At 46.5% G+C, this 17,676-nt stretch overlaps 1 protein-coding gene across 2 annotated transcripts in view; it reads right to left on the bottom strand.

Annotated features, from left to right (window-relative positions):
• Nucleotides 1-17,676, bottom strand: part of LOC137371813 (natural resistance-associated macrophage protein 1-like) — a 102,502-nt gene that overhangs the window by 20,042 nt on the left and 64,784 nt on the right. For both annotated transcript variants that reach the window (XM_068034705.1, XM_068034704.1), the window contains exons 12-14: nucleotides 4,133-4,252; nucleotides 2,197-2,346; nucleotides 1,657-1,730 (exon numbers count right to left, since the gene is read on the bottom strand). In XM_068034705.1, coding sequence (XP_067890806.1) covers nucleotides 1,657-1,730; nucleotides 2,197-2,346; nucleotides 4,133-4,252 — 344 coding nt within the window. The remainder of the gene's footprint in view (nucleotides 1-1,656; nucleotides 1,731-2,196; nucleotides 2,347-4,132; nucleotides 4,253-17,676) is intronic.

Genomic DNA, 17,676 nt, shown 5'->3' on the forward strand with positions numbered 1-17,676 from the left:
GGACGCGCCTCTTACTGTTTATTTTTGCTCCGCGCCTTCCTTCCACCCGGACGGGAACTCCCCTCCCCGCCGGAGGCTGTGAAAACCACAACCTCCGGAGCCGACTGAGCAGTGTCTGTTGGATGTGTGGGGGGAGTAGGAGGAGGTGCAGTGGCATCACCGAAGTGGAGTTGGCGGCCGGTAGGTTGGCACCGTGCTCCGTCCAAGGCCCAGAAGAGGCGATAGGCCGTCCCCTGGAACTCCACATTAAATTGGCCCTCCGAGACCTCCTCCCGCGCCAGCTGCGCTGGCTGTGCTCCCGAAGACCGAGCAGGACTGGGGTGATCCCCGACCTCACCTCACCCAGATGGTGCAGGTGGGGGAGGAGGAGCTCACTGGGAATGAAGGACGGGACATTTGATAGCATTATTCGCTGCGCAGTGGCCCCCAGAGGGTCCACCAGCAGGAAGGTCCCCCCCACAGTGAGCCCTTTACTCAGGGCCAGGGACACTGCCCGCTCGGTCTTCAAAAAGAACACAGCCTTCCCATACATCTTTGAGGCCGCAACAATGGCCAAGGGGCCGACAACCTCGGCCATTGCCTTTACGCAGGTCTCAATAGACATGTTGGGGTGGGGATAGCTCTGCACCTCATCCCTGGATGTCATCAATTTAAAGGGTGACAGGGCCACGTGGGCAGCCACAGAGGCTGCAGCTGCATAGGTAGTAGAGGGCCCTGCCACCGGTGATGAAGGGTTTGCCATGGGTCTAAGAGCTAAACCCACCCCAAATTGTGGGCTTGCACACCGAATATCAAAAGATTCAAAGAAGATATTGAATATGTATTAAAAACAAACAAACAACAGGTTAGGGGAAAGGCTGAGGGAATAGAGGAGAGGTAAAGACAGGCGGTAAGGGATGACTTGCTTTCTGGAGGTGGTGCTCACAGCACACTTAAAACAGTCTTTGCACTTGGTCTTCTGATTGGGGGAGTCGTCTTCACCTGGGTCAGCTGAAGGTGCCCAGGCACAATCTATCCCCTTCCGTCTGTTTAGCCGGGCAGCTTCAGCTGACCCAGGCTGGGCAATTGGGGTGGGGAGGGAGCTTTCCTGTGTGCTTGTTGCAGCAGTACAGATTCCTGCTGAATTGGCAGCCCCACCCCTTGTTGTTCCGGCCACTCGTTCCTCCCCCAACAGTCCAAAGCAAAGCAAATTACTGGTGTTCAGCACCCACCTCCAGACAAAGCCTTGTTTCCAACAAAAAATGTCTCTTTCTTCTCTTTAATGACGATTGTTGTTGAAGTTTTCCCTCTACTTGGTTGTAACTGCTCTCCCTTGCTCAGTGCAGCTCCTCTCTCCACCTCTGCAACCTCCAATTGCCACCAGCACTCTCAGCTGAGGCTCGTTGCTGCAATCAGCAGTCAACACTCCAATTAGACAGCAGCCAACCCCAGTGCTGTACCTGTCCTGGGACTGTTTGTGTATCAGACAGAATTCTATGGCACAGATACAGGCCATTTGGCCTCTGCCACTATTTATGCTCCACATGAACCTCCTGTAACCACTCTTCATCTCACCCTATCAGCACATCCTTCTATTCCTTCCTCATGTGCTTATCCAGCTTTCTGTTAAATGTGTCTCAGTGATTTACCGCAACAACATGATGCCCGGTTACTTACGTTCCATTCTTGAACTGGTGCATTAATGTTCCGAGACTAGTGAATGTCAGGATAGGAATTAGAGCAAAGGGGAGCTGAAACCGGAAAGGAAATGATATTAGAACTGAGCAACTGACATGTGAAATGTTTACATGTGCTTGTGTTATTGTATTTAAAAGTATGAGACAGTGTGAAGATGTGGGTGATTGTGTGTGAGAGAGTGAGTGTGTGTGTATGTGTGTGTCTGCCTGTGTGTATGTGCATGTCTGTGTCTGTGTGCGCGTGTCTGTGTGCACGCGTGTCTGTGTGCACGCGTGTCTGTGTGCCCGTGTGTCTGTGTGCGCACGTGTCTGTATGCACGCACGTCTGTGTGCGCGCCCGCGTTTGTGTGTGCGCACCTGCATCTGTGTGTGCGCGCCCGCGTCCGTGTGCGCGCCCGCGTTTGTGCGTGCGCGCCCGTCTGTGTCTGTCTGGTGGGACAATGAATAGGGGTAATGTTGGGCACAGAGTGACTGTGAGATAATCCATCAGCTTCTCACAGGAAGCCTCGCTCTTCCTTACCAGAACACTCTGCAAGACATTGAGAATATCGTTCATGTTCGACAGGTTGGACACGTCCTGACATGCTGCCACTACCACCGTGGGAATGATCGCCAGTGCTCGCGTGAGAGTCACTCGTGCAAATCTAGACCAGGACAGGTTGAGAAAGCCCTGAGTGTGAACAGACAGGCAGCAAAGTTTGGAAAGGCAATGTCAGCAGCATACCTGATCAAAATCCACCTGCACTCAGTGGATAGTAAATTAAAGAAGGAATCTATTCTGGTGCTCACGGTGTTGCACAGCTCTCGGTAATCCCAAGTTTTTAAAGCACTATATACACCAGGTAATCAACTGGCTAATCTCCAACTAACCAATCGCGAGTGCTGTTTGCCAGGGATCTATTCCAGGGCCTCAACGTTTCACTATCCCATCAATGACTTGGATGAAGGAATATTGAATTATTTATCCAAGTTTGATACTAAGTTAGGAGGGACAGTAAGTTATGTAGGTAGGAGTAAGTAGTGTAGCTAGTATAATGGTAATATTACTGGACTAGTAATCCAGCAGATGACCTAATGCTCTGGAGACATGAGTTCAAATCCCACCAAAGCAGCTGAGAGAATTTAAATTCAATTCATTAATAAATCTGGAATAAAATGCTAGTCTCATTAGTAATGATCATGAAACTGCCAAATTGTCACAAAATCCATCTGGTTCACTAATGTCCTTTAGGGAAGGAAATCTGCTGTCCTTACCTGGTCTGGCCTACATGTGACTCCAGACCCACAGCAATGTGGTTAACTCTTACATGCCCTCTGAAATGGCCTAGCAAGACACTCAGTTGTATCAAACAGTTACAGAAAAGTCAAATAAGATACCACCCCGTGTCAACTGAGGCACAGTAAATGAAAAGGAACACCCTCCCCAGTCAACCCAACAAAGTCCAGCTCATTAACATCTAGTTGGGAGAGTTGTCTCACAGGTTATTCAAGCAACAGCCTGACATAGTCATACTCACCAAATCATACCTTACAGACAATGTCCCAGTCACCACCATACCATCCCCAGCTATGTCCTGTCCCATCAGCTGGACAGACCTAGCAGAGGTGGTATACAGTCAGGTAGGAGTGGCCCTGAGAGTCCTTAACAGTGATTCAAGACCTCATGAAGTCTCATGGCATCAGGTCAAACATGGGCAAGGAAACCTCCTGCCGCCCTCCCTCAGCTGATGAGTTAGTACTCCTCCATGTTGAACACTAATTGGAAGAAGCACCGAGGGTGGCAAGGGCACAGAATGTACTCTGGGTGGGGGCCAATCAAAGTCCATCACCAAGAGAGGCTCGGTAGAACGATAGCTGGCCAAGTCTTAAAGGACATAGCTGCTAGACTGGGTCTGTGGCAGGTGGTGAAGGAAAAGACTGCATGGCCTCAGATTGCATAGACTAGACTTGTATTCCTTTGAGTAGAGAAGATTATGGGTGATCTAATTGGAGTGTTTAAGATGATTAAAAGAGTGGGCAGGGTCGATAGAGAGAAACTATTCCCTCTGGTGGGGGGGTGGGGGGGGAGTCCAGAACAAGGGGGAAGAACCTTAAAATTAGAGACAGGCCATTCAGGGGTGATGTCAGGAAACACTTCTTCACATAAAAGGGAGTGGAAATTGGGAACTCTCTCCCCACAAAAAGGCTGAGGATGTTGGGTGTCAATTTGACTTTTCAAGACTGAGATTGATAGATTTTTGTTGGGTAGCGGTATTGAGTGATAAGGAACAAAGGTCAGTACAGATCAGCCTTAATCTGGTGGAACTGGTTTGAGGGGCTAGATGGATCCTCCTGTTCCGACATTCCCTCATCGATCACTCGCACACCTTCTCCCTCACCCTATCTTCTCGTCTCACCTACTCCGTCCGGTGAATTGAAGCTGGACTAATGAATGAAGGCGGTTGGTTTACACTTACCTCCATCACAAACTGTCCTGAGTAGGTCCCTGTCATTGTTGAACTTTGACCTGCAGCAAGAATGCCAATCGCCCAGATATAAAGAGCAGGTGAACCAAAATAACATCCAAGGACAACTCCCTGGAAACACAAACAGAAATCTGTACAAATCCAAAAACACAGAGATACAGCTGTGCAACCCATGACAGCACAAATACGTCTGTACAACATGGCAATCGGTTGGGATTGATACAGGGCTATGGGGAGAGAGCGGGGCAGTGGGATTAGTTTGGGATTGATACTGGGCTATGGGGAGAGAGTGGGGCAGTGGGATTAGATTGGGATTGATACTGGGCTATGGGGAGAGAGTGGGGCAGTGGGATTAGATTGGGATTGATACAGCGCTATGGGGAGAGAGTGGGGCAGTGGGATTAGTTTGGGATTGATACTGGGCTATGGGGAGAGAGCGGGGCAGTGGGATTAGATTGGGATTGATACAGTGCTATGGGGAGAGAGTGGGGCAGTGGGATTAGTTTGGGATTGATACAGGGCTATGGGGAGCGAGCGCGGCAGTGGGATTAGTTTGGGATTGATACTGGGCTATGGGGAGAGAGCGGGGCAGTGGGATTAGTTTGGGATTGATACAGGGCTATGGGGAGAGAGTGGGGCAGTGGGATTAGTTTGGGATTGATACAGGGCTATGGAGAGAGAGTGGGGCAGTGGGATTAGATTGGGATTGATACTGGGCTATGGGGAGAGAGCGGGGCAGTGGGATTAGTTTGGGATTGATACAGGGCTATGGGGAGAGAGTGGGGCAGTGGGATTAGATTGGGATTGATACTGGGCTATGGGGAGAGAGTGGGGCAGTGGGATTAGATTGGGATTGATACAGCGCTATGGGGAGAGAGTGGGGCAGTGGGATTAGTTTGGGATTGATACTGGGCTATGGGGAGCGAGCGCGGCAGTGGGATTAGTTTGGGATTGATACTGGGCTATGGGGAGAGAGCGGGGCAGTGGGATTAGTTTGGGATTGATACAGGGCTATGGGGAGAGAGTGGGGCAGTGGGATTAGTTTGGGATTGATACAGGGCTATGGAGAGAGAGTGGGGCAGTGGGATTAGTTTGGGATTGATACAGGGCTATGGGGAGAGAGTGGAGCAGTGGGATTAGTTTGGGATTGATACAGGGCTATGGAGAGAGAGTGGGGCAGTGGGATTAGTTTGGGATTGATACAGGGCTATGGGGAGAGAGTGGGGCAGTGGGATTAATTTGGGATTGATACAGGGCTATGGGGAGAGAGTGGGGCAGTGGGATTAGTTTGGGATTGATACTGGGCTATGGGGAGAGAGCGGGGCAGTGGGATTAGTTTGGGATTGATACAGGGCTATGGGGAAAGAGTGGGGCAGTGGGATTAGTTTGGGATTGATACAGCGCTATGGGGAGAGAGTGGGGCAGTGGGATTAGTTTGGGATTGATACAGGGCTATGGGGAGAGAGTGGGGCAGTGGGATTAGTTTGGGATTGATACAGGGCTATGGGGAGAGAGTGGGGCAGTGGGATTAGTTTGGGATTGATACAGGGCTATGGGGAGAGAGTGGGGCAGTGGGATTAGTTTGGGATTGATACAGGGCTATGGGGAGAGAGTGGGGCAGTGGGATTAGTTTGGGATTGATACAGGGCTATGGGGAGAGAGTGGGGCAGTGGGATTAGTTTGGGATTGATACAGGGCTATGGGGAGAGAGTGGGGCAGTGGGATTAGTTTGGGATTGATACAGGGCTATGGGGAGAGAGTGGGGCAGTGGGATTAGTTTGGGATTGATACAGGGCTATGGGGAGAGAGTGGGGCAGTGGGATTAGTTTGGGATTGATACAGGGCTATGGGGAGAGAGTGGGGCAGTGGGATTAGTTTGGGATTGATACAGGGCTATGGGGAGAGAGTGGGGCAGTGGGATTAGTTTGGGATTGATACAGGGCTTTGGGGAGAGAGTGGGATTAGTTTGGGATTGTTCTAACTAGGAGACGCCACATTCCCAATGGACCAGTTGGCCTCCTGCTGTGCTGTCAACATCTGTGTTTCTCAGAAAGTGCTGATTCACTAGCTCTGCTGCCTTCACTATCTTTCCAAAGTCACCATTTTTCATGTTAGTCTAGAAAGGGAGTGTCGGGCAGGCTTCCTACAATCCAGGACCATTCTCAATCTCCTCTTCACTCATGTTTCTCTCAAGGGCAATTTTGAGGCAAGGTCCAGGAACTCATCATTGCTTTGTTTGCAGAAGATGAGAAATCGAGCTGGTATCATCAAAGCTTTCAACATTTTGAAGGGATTTGGTGAGGTTGGTCTGGGAACATTGTTCCCAGTGAAGTTAAAAATTAAGCAGTTTGGGTAGGATGGACAATTATAGTCATTCACACTCCTGACTTGTGCCTTGTAGATGGTGGAAAGGCTTTGGGGAATCAGGAGGTGGGATAGTGGTAATTTCACTAGACTAGCAATCTAAAGCCCAGGCTATTGCCCTGGGGATATGGGTTCGAATAAGGTCTGGGCGGCTGAAGAAAGACGAAGCTTTGAAAGAATATCGGGAATGTAGGACCAATCTGAAACGAGGAATTAAGAGGGCTAAAAGGGGTCATGAAATATCTTTAGCAAACAGGGTTAAGGAAAATCCCAAAGCCTTTTATTCATATATAAGGAGAAAGAGGGTAACCAGAAAAAGGATTGGCCCACTCAAGGACAAAGGAGGAAACTTATGCGTGGAGTCAGAGAAAATGGGTGAGATTCTAAACGAGTACTTTGCATCGGTATTCACCAAGGAGAGGGACATGACGGATGTTGAGGTTAGGGACAGATGTTTGATTACTCTAGGTCAAGTCGGCATAAGGAGGGAGGAAGTGTTGGGTATTCTAAAAGGCATTAAGGTGGACAAGTCCCCAGGTCCGGATGTGATCTATCCCAGGTTACTGAGGGAAGCGAGAGAGGAAATAGCTGGGGCCTTAACAGATATCTTTGCAGCATCCTTAAACACGGGTGAGGTCCCGGAGGACTGGAGAATTGCTAATGTTGTCCCCTTGTTTAAGAAGGGTAGCAGGGAAAATCCAGGTAATTATAGACTGGTGAGCCTGACGTCAGTGGTAGGGAAGCTGCTGGAGAAGATACTGAGGGATAGGATCTATTCCCATTTGGAAGAAAATGGGCTTATCAGTGATAGGCAACATGGTTTTGTGCAGGGAAGGTCATGTCTTACCAACTTAATAGAATTCTTTGAGGAAGTGACAAAGTTGATTGATGAGGGAAGGGCTGTAGATGTCATATACATGGACTTCAGTAAGGCGTTTGATAAGGTTCCCCATGGTAGGCTGATGGAGAAAGTGAAGTCGCATGGGATCCAGGGTGTACTAGCTAGATGGATAAAGAACTGGCTGGGCAACAGGAGACAGAGAGTAGCAGTGGAAGGGAGTTTCTCAAAATGGAGACGTGTGACCAGTGGTGTTCCACAGGGATCCGTGCTGGGACCACTGTTGTTTGTGATATACATAAATGATTTGGAGGAAAGTATAGGTGGTCTGATTAGCAAGTTTGCAGACGACACTAAGATTGGTGGAGTAGCAGATAGTGAAGGGGACTGTCAGAGAATACAGCATAATATAGATAGATAGGAGAGTGGGGCAGAGAAATGGCAGATGGAGTTCAATCAGGGCAAATGCGAGGTGATGTATTTTGGAAGATCCAATTCAAGAGTGAACTATACAGTAAATGGAAAAGTCCTGGGGAAAATTGATGTCCAGAGAGATTTGGGTGTTCAGGTCCATTGTTCCCTGAAGGTGGCAACGCAGGTCAATAGAGTGGTCAAGAAGGCATACGGCATGCTTTCCTTCATCGGACGGGGTATTGAGTACAAGAGTTGGCAGGTCATGTTACAGTTGTATAGGACTTTGGTTCGGCCACATTTGGAATACTGCGTACAGTTCTGGTCGCCACATTACCAAAAGGATGTGGATGCTTTGGAGAGGGTGCAGAGGAGGTTCACCAGGATGTTGCCTGGTATGGAGGGCGCTAGCTATGAAGAGAGGTTGAGTGGATTAGGATTATTTTCATTAGAAAGACGGAGGTTGAGGGAGGACCTGATTGAGGTGTACAAAATCATGAGAGGTATAGACAGGGTGGATAGCAAGAAGCTTTTTCCCAGAGTGGGGGATTCAATTACTAGAGGACACGAGTTCAAAGTGAGAGGGGAAAAGTTTAGGGGGGATATGCGTGGAAAGTTCTTTACGCAGAGGGTGGTGGGTGCCTGGAACGCGTTGCCAGCGGAGGTGGTAGACGCGGGCACGATAGCGTATTTTAAGATGTATCTGGACAGATACATGAATGGGCAGGAAGCAAAGAGATACAGACCCTTAGAAAATAGACGACATGTTTAGGTCGAGGATCTGGATCGGTGCAGGCTTGGAGGGCCGAAGGGCCTGTTCCTGTGCTGTAATTTTCTTTGTTTGAATCCCATCATGGCAGGTGGTGAAATTTGCATTCAATTAATAAATCTGGAATTATAAGCCAGTCTATTGGTGGCCATGATACCAGTGTTGATTGTCACAAAAACCCATCTGGTTCACTAATGTCCTTTCGGGAAGGAAATCTCCTTACCCAGTCTGGCCGACATGTGATGCCAGACCCACATGTGACTCTTAAAATGCCCTCAGAAACGGCCTAGCAAGCCATCCCAAGGGCAATTAGTGATGATAAATGTTGGCCTAGTCAGCAATGCCCACATCCCACAAATGCACTTTAAAACAAAAGGTGAGTCACCCGCCACAGAATTCCCAGAAACTCTTGTCGATACAGTATTTATATGGCAACTCTAGTTCAGGTTCTGGTCAATGGTAACCCCTCCAGGGTGTTGATAGTGGGGGATTCAGCAATCGTAATAGAACTATAGAACCATAGAAAATGTACAGCACAGCAGGAGGCCATTCAGCCCATCGTGTCTGTGCCTGCCTAATAAACTAGCCTCACAAACTAATCCCACCTTCCAGCAGCTGGTCCATAACCTTGCCGGTTACAGCACTTAAGGTGCATGTCCAGGTACCTTTTAAAAGAATTGAGGGTTTCTACCTCCACCACCATTCCTGGCAGTGAATTCCAGACACCCACCACCCTCTGGGTGAAAAAGTTTCCCCTCATGTCCCCTCTAATCCTTCTACCAATCGCCTTAAATCTGTGCCCGCTGGTAATTGACCTTTCCACTAGGGGAAACAGGTCCTTCCTGTCCACTCTATCTAGGCCCCTCATAATTTTGTACACCTCAATCAAGTCACCCCTCAGCCTCCTCAGTTCCAGGGAAAACAACCCTAGCCAATCCAATCTTTCTTCATAGCTGCAACCTTCAAGCCCTGGCAACATTCTTATAAATCTCCTCTGTACTCTCTCCACAGCAATTATGTCCTTCCTGTAATGTGGTGACCAGAACTGTACGCAATACTCCAGCTGTGGCCTCACCAGCATTTGGAATTCTCGTCCTCAAAAGGAGGTGGAAGCAGAGTCTTTGAATATGTTTAAGGCAGAGGTAGATAGATTCTCAATGAGCAAGGGGGTGAAAGGTTATTGGGGGCTGGTGGAAATGTGGAGTAATCAGTTCAGCCATGAACTTATTGAATGGCGGAGCAGGCTCGAGTGGCCGAGTGGCCTACTCCTGCTCCTACTTCAGATGTTCGTATACAGTTCCAGCATCACATCCCTGCTTTTGTATTCTATACCTCGGCCAGTAAAGGAAAGCATTCCATATGCCTTCGTCACCACTCTATCTACCTGTCCTGCCACCTTCAGGGACCTGTGGACATGCACTCCAAGGTCTCTCACTTCTTCTACCCCTCTCAATATCCTCCCGTTTATTGTGTATTCTCTCGCTTTATTTGTCCTCCTTAAATCCAATACTCACACTTCTCTGGATTAAATTCCATTTACCATTTTCCCGCCCACTCAACCAAACCATTGATATCATTCTGGAGTCTACAGCTATCCTCTTCACTATCAACTACACGGACAATTTTTGTGTCATCAGCAAATTTCCCAATCATGCCTCCCACATTTAAGTCCAAATCATGAATATAGATCACAAACAGCAAGGGACCCAACACTGAGCCCTGTGGAACGCTACTGGAAACAGCTTTCCATTCACAAAAACATCCATCGACTACTACCCTTTGCTTCCTGTCACTGAACCAATTCTAGATCCAACCTGCCACATTTCCCTGAGCTTTCATTTTACTGACCAGTCTGCCATGCGGAACCTTGTCAAATGCCTTATTAAAATCCATGTAGACCACATCCACTGCACTACCCTCATCAATACTCCTTGTTACTTCCTCAAAAAACTCAATTAAGTTAGTAAGACATGACCTTCCCCTGACAAATCCATGCTGACTATCCCTGATTAATCCGTGCCTTTCTAAGTGACAGTTTATCCTGTCTCTCAGAATTGATTCTAACAATTTACCCACCACCGAGGTCAGACCGGCCTATAATTATTTGGCCTATCCCTCGCACCCTTTTTAATCAATGGTACAACGTTTGCAGACCTCCAATCGTCTGGTACCTCGCCCGTATCTAGTGAGGATTTGAAGATGATCCTCAGCGCATCTGCTATTTCCTCCCTGGCTTCCCTCAACAACCCGGGATGCAATCCATCCGGCCCTGGTGATTTATCCACTTTCAAGGATGTCAGACTCTCTAGTACTTCCTCTCTCATTATGCTTATCGTATCTAATATTTCACACTCCTCCTCTTTAACTACAATGTCTACATTAACCCTCTCCTTTTTGAAGACAGAGACAAAAAACTCATTCAGAACCCTGCCCACATCTTCTGTATCCCTTGTGCATCTCTGATAGGCCCTGCCCTTTCCTTAGTTATCCTCTTGCTCTTAATGTACTGATAAAACATCTTTGGGTTTTCCTTGATTTTATCTGCCAATAATTTTTCATGTCCTCTCTTTGCTTTTCTAATTTCCTTATTTACTTCACCCCTGCACTTTCTATACTCCTCTAGGCTTTCTAAAGTATTAAGATATTTGTGATCATCATAAGCTTTCTTTTTCTGCTTTAACTTACTCTGTAAGCTTCTAGATAACCAGAGGCCTCTAGATTTGTCAGTACCACCCTTTATCTTTATGGGGACATGCCTACACTGTGCCTGTAGTATCTCGCTTTTGAATGCCTCCCACTGGTTTGCCACTGATTTTCCTACAAGTAGCTGTATCCAGTCCACTTTCACCAGGTCACCTCTCAGTTTCTTAAAATTTGCCTTCCCCTAATTTAGGACCTTTACTCCTTTCTTTTCTTTGTCCTTTTCCATGATTATGCTAAAACTAACTGTATTATGGTCACTATCTCCAAAATGGTCACCCACTGTTACTTCATCCACTTGCCCAGCTTCATTACCGAAGACTAAATCTAGAATTGCACCCCGTCTCGTTGGGCTTGTTACGTGCTGGCTAAAAAAGTTCTCTTGAATGCATTTCAAGAATTTTGTGCCCTCTGTGCCCTTCACAGCTGATATTGGGGTAGTTGAAATCCCCAACGATTATTACCCTAAAGTTTTTGCACTCAGAAATTTACCTGCATATTTGTTCTTCTACCTCCCTCTCACTATTTGGGGGTCTGTAGTACACTCCTAGTAGTGTGGCTGCCTCGTTTTTATTTCTGAGCTCCACTTCTATGGCCTCATTTGATGATTCATTTAGCATATCATCCCTCCTCAAAGCTGTTATTGATTCCTTAACTAATAATGCTACAGCCCATCCGTTTTTAGCCCTTCTGTATTCCGCCTGAAAACTCTATTTCCAGAGATGTTGTGTTGCCATTCTTGCCCCTCTTTAAGCCAAGTTTCCATTATAGCAACAATATCATGTTGCCATCTGTCTATCTGTGCCCTCAGCTCATCGGCTTTATTTACTATACTCCATTGCATTTAAATAAATACTCTTTAACACCACCAAATTCCTGTGCTGCACACTTTTTAACCTTTGCTTCTTCTGTCTTTCAGAGTCACTTGCTAATTTTCTGCCCCCTGTTCCCTGCTCTGGAATTGTCCTATCGAAGACTGTGCTCAGGTTCCCATCCCCCTGCCAAGCTAGTTTAAACCATCCCCAACAGCACTAGTAAACCTTCCTGCAAGGATATTTGTCCCAGTCCTGTTCAGGTGCAGACCAGGCTTGCACAGGTCCCATCTTCCCCAGAACTGGTCCCAATGCCCCAGAAATCAGAAGCCCTCCCTCCTGCACCATCTCTCCAGCCACGCATTCATCTGGTGTATTCTCCTATTTCTATACTCACTAGCACGTGGCCTTGGGAGTAATCTGGAGATTACTACCCTTGAAATCCTGCTTGTTAATCTCTTTCCTCACTCCCTAAACTCAGCCTGCAGGACCTCATTCCTCTTTCTTTCTATATCACTGGTACCAATGTGGACCACGACCTCTAGTTGTGCACCCTCGCCCTCCAGAACGCTCTGTAGCCGCTCGGTGATATCCATGACCCTTGCACCAGGGAGGCAACATACCATCCTGGAATCATATCTGAGACCACAGAAACGCCTATCTGTTCCCCAACTATAGAATCCCTGACCACTATTGCTCTCTTGTCTTTTTTCCTCCCTCCCTGCACAGCTGAGTCACCCATGGTGCTCTCATGCACTACCTGCCCTGACCTTCTTGTCTGTCTGGTAGCCACCCAGTCCCTCTCTGCCTGTGCTCTCTTAAGCACCGGGTTGACTACCTCCTGAAACGTGCTATCCACGAAGTCCTCCACCTCGCGGATGCACCACAGTGACTCCAGCTGCCGCTCGTGTTCCGAAACCCAAGGCTCAAGCTTCTGCAGCCGGTGACACTTCCTGCAGATGTGTTTCTCAAGGACACATGGTGTGTCCATGACTTCCCACATACCACAGGAGGCACATTCCACTTGGCCGAGCTGCCCTGCCATTACTTAGCTTTACAATCAATTATTGCTAGTGTAATGAATGTAATAACTTACCAGTTATTTGTAATCAGCTTTAACCCCTGCACAGTGGAGGCTGAAAAGGCAGAAAAGAAAGAGACCAAAGAGCACCTCCCCCACAAGCCATCAAAATCCCCCACACACAACTCACAGCCTCACTGTGCAAACAGAACGATTCCAGCTAGTAATCACTAATAGATTACAGGTAGTTATACTCAGGCTTTATTTCAAAAAGAACCTTTTTTTCACTCTGCTCTTTCTAAGCTATCCACAGGCAACAACAGCTATCACCCACCTAGTAATGCCATTGAATGTCAAGGGGAGATGGTTAGATTCTCTCTTGTTAGAGATGGTCATTGCCTGGCACTTGTCGGCACAAATGTTACTTGCCACTTATCAGCCCAAGCCTGGATATTGTCCAGGTCTTGCTGCATTTCTACACGGACTGCTTCAGTATCTGAGCAGTTGCGAATGGTGCTGAACATTGTGCAATCATCAGCGAACATCCCCACTTCTGACCTTATGATTGAAGGAAGGTCATTGATGAAGCAGCTGAAGATGGTTGGGCCTAGGACACTACCCTGAGGAACTCCTGCAGTGATGTCCTGGGACTGAGCTGATTGGTCTCCAACAACCACAACCATCTTCCTGGGGAGAAGGTGGGTAGGTGGGGTTGAGGTATAAGGTGCGAGGGTTAGTAGCAGGGAAGAGAGCATAATGGTAATGTCACTGGGCTAGCAGTTAAGAGGATAGGGGTTCAAATCCCACCACAGCAACTGGTGAATTCAATTACTTAATAAATATCTGGAATTGAAAGCTAGTCTCAGTAATGGTACCATGAAACTATCATTGATTGTCATAAAAACTCCTTTGGTTCACTATGTGCTTTAGGGAAGGAAATCTGCTGGCCTTATCTGGTCTGATCTCCATGTGACTTCAGAGCCACAGCAATGTGGTTGACTCTTAACTGCCCTGTGAAATGGCTGAGCAAGCCCCTCAGTTCCCTGCACTGAGTGTGAAGAAGGGCATTTGGTAAATGAGTGAATTTTAAGGGTTAAACCCTCAAGACTAGTTTTTTTTTTGTTTACATCTAGCAATTAATTGAAATTCCTGTTGTAGTTTAAGAGGTAAGTTAGGTTTCTTGCAGTTTTAAACAGGGGTATACTAACACTCTGAGAGTAGTTGTAGCTAGTTAATTAGTCAGCTAGCTTAAACTGGTTTCTGAGATGTAGCAGAGCTCTAGCAGAGCTGATACAGCATTGTTTTCAGAGTATAAATTGAGGGGACTCTCAGTGCTGCCTGTGTGCAGTGAGTGCTGCTGGAGGGCTCAGAGTGTGATGAAGGGAGTTTGGTAATTGAGGGAGTTCAGTAAGGAGGGGAACTATAAATTAAGAAGAAAATAAATTTGAGTGTACAGAATGTAAAGTGGGAATTTGGTACATGAGGGAGGGGCTCCTTTCTTTCTTCTACAATTTTTCAGCGTCCAGAAGCTGCCTCTCTCTGTGGTACAGGGGAAGAAGCTGATTGGTGAGTAACTGGTAAGTTATTTTACTTATTGTATTAAAAAGTTTTTAAAGTTACGTTATGGCAGGTCAGCTAGGCCAATTAAAATGTACGTCCTGCGGTATGTGGGAAATCATGGACGCACCACGTGTCCTAGACGAACACGTCTGCAGAAAGTGTCACCAGCTGTAGAAGCTTGAGCTCTGGGTTTCAGAACTCGAGCGGCAACTAGAGTCACTGTGGTGCATCCACGAGGCAGACGACTACATGGATAGCACCTATAAGGAGGTGCTAACACTGCAGATTAGGAGCTTGCAGGCAGAGAGGGAATGGGTGACTGCCAGGCAGTCTAAGAGTACCAGGCAGGCAGTGCAGGACTCCCCTGAGTCTAAATTGCTTGCTAATTGGTTTTCCATTTTGGATACTGGTGAGAGCAATGGTTCTTTGGGGAGTGCAGCCAGAGCAAAGTCAGTGGCACCAATGGTGGCTCAGCTGCACAGGAGGGGAGGAAGAAGAGTGGAAGAGCAATAGTGATAGGGGATTCGATAGTCAGGGGATCAGCCAGACATTTCTGAGGCAGTAAACATGACTCCAGGGTGGTATGTTGCCTCCCTGCTGCAGAGTCAAGGATGTCACGGAACGGCTGCAGGACATTCTTCTGGGGGAGGGTGAACAGCCAGAGGTCGTGGTCCACATTGGTACCAATGACATAGGTAGGAAGAGGGATGAGGTCCTGAAAGCAGATTTTAGGGAGTTAGGAAGGAAATTAAAAAGCAGGGCCTCCAAAGCAGTAATGTCAGGATTACTCCCAGTGCCACTTGCTAGTGAGCATAGGAATAGGAGGATTGATGGATTGAACATGTGGTTGGAGAATTGGTGTAGGAGGGAGGGCATCAGATTTCTGAGGCATTGGGACTGGTTCTGGAGCAGATGGACGGGCTACACTTTAACAGGACCGGAACTCCTTGCAGGGAGATTTGCTAGTTTTGTTGGGAGGGTTTAAACTAGCTTGTCAGGGGGATGGGAACCTGAGGGGTAGCTCAAATTGTGAGGAAGTAAAGCTGGTAACAGGAGATAGAAAAATAGCAAGTGACATTAGAAGGCAGGCGAGACAAAGGCGAACATCAACTAGGCTTAGAATGCAGAATAATGTCAAGAAGACAAGATTAAGGGAACTCTACCTGAATGCACACAGCATTCACAACAAGGTAGATGATTTAAAGGCCCAAATAGAGGTAAATGGGTATGATCTAATTGCCATAACAGAAACGTAGCTACAGGGTGACCAAGACTGGGAACTGAATATTCAAAGATATTAGGCATTTAGGAAGGACAGGCAAAAAGGAAAAGGAGGTGGTATTAAACTGATAATAAAGGATGGGATCAATACATTAGTAAGGGAGGATCTCAGATCGGAACAACAAAATGTGGAATCTAGGTGGAGCTAAGAAACAGCAAGGGGCAGCAAACATTGGTAGGAGTTGTTTATAGGGCAACAAACAGTAGTGGTAGTGTGGGGCATGGTATTAATCAGGAGATTAGAGAAGCATGCAGCATGGACAATACAGTAATCATGGGTGATTTAAATCTGCATATAGACTGGGTAAACCTAATGAGCACTAATGCTATGGAGGATGAGTTTCTGGAGTGTGTTCAGGATTGTTTTCTAGAGTAGTATGTCGAGGAACTGACTAGAGAACAGGCTATTTTAGATCTAGTTTATGTAATGAGAAAGGGCTAATTAATAATCTTGTTGTAAAAGAACCTTTAGGGATGAGTGACTATCATATGATGGAATTTTACATTACGTTTGAAGGTGAGGTAGGTCAATCTGAAGCCAGGGTGTTAAATTTGAACAAAGGAAATTATGAATGTATGAGGGGCAAATTGGCTGAGGTGGATTGGAAAATACATTAAAAGGTATAACAGTACATAGACAATGGATAGTCTTTAAAGAAATATTACATAGTTTACAGAAAATATACATTCCTTCAAGGCACAAAAACCCTAAAAGAAAAGGCAGTCAACCATGGCTAACAAAGGAGGTTAAGGATTGTATAAGATTAAAAGAAAAGGCCAATAAAGTTGCCAGAAATAATAGTAAACCTGAGGATTGGGAGGATTTTAGAATACAGCAAAGGAGGACCAAGAAACTGATAAAGAAAGGGAGAATCAATATGAATGTAAACTAGCAAAAAATATAAAAACAGACTGTAAAAGCTTCTATAGGTACATAAAAAGGAAATGTTTGTCTAAGACAAATGTAGGTCCATTATAGGCAGTCAGGAGAATTTATAATGGGGAATAGAGAAATGGCAGAGAAGCTAAATGATTACTTTGTGTCTGTCTTCACTGAGGAACTTACGAGAAATCTCCCAGAATTAGAGATCCAAGCGACTAGAGAGAATTGAAGGGAAATTATTATTAGTAAGAAGGTTGTACTGGAGAAATTAATGGGGCTGAAGGTTGATAACTCCCCGGGACCTGATATTCTACATCCCAGAGTGTTGAAAGAGGTAGCTATGGAGATAGTGGATACATTGGTGATCATCTTCCAAAATTCTATAGATTCTGGAACAGTTCCTGCAGATTGGAAAGTAGCAAATGTCACTCCACTATTTAAGCAGGGAGGGAGAGAGAAAACAGGGAATTACAGACCTGTTAGCCTTCAGTCAGTCATTGGGAAAATGCTAGAATCTATTCTAAAGGATGTGATAAATGGACACTTGGATAATAATGAACTGATTGGGCATAGTCAACATGGATTTATGAATGGGAAATTTTGTTTGCCGAACCTGTTGGAGTTTTTTGAAGGTGTTACTAACAGAATTGATAAAGGGGAGTTAGTGGACGTGGTATACTTGGATTTTCAGAAGGTTTTTGATAAAGTTCCCCACAGGAGGTTGGTTAGCAAAATTAAAGCACATGGTATAGGAAGTAATATACTGACATGAATTAAGGATTGGTTAACAGGCAGAAAGCAGAGAGTAGGAATAAACGCGTCATTCACGTGTTAGCAAGCTGTGACTAGTGGGGTACTGCAGGGATCAGTGCTTGGGCCCCAGCTGTTCACAATAT

The sequence above is a fragment of the Heterodontus francisci genome, chromosome 7, assembly GCF_036365525.1.
Source record: "Heterodontus francisci isolate sHetFra1 chromosome 7, sHetFra1.hap1, whole genome shotgun sequence".
Lineage (NCBI taxonomy): Eukaryota > Metazoa > Chordata > Chondrichthyes > Heterodontiformes > Heterodontidae > Heterodontus > Heterodontus francisci.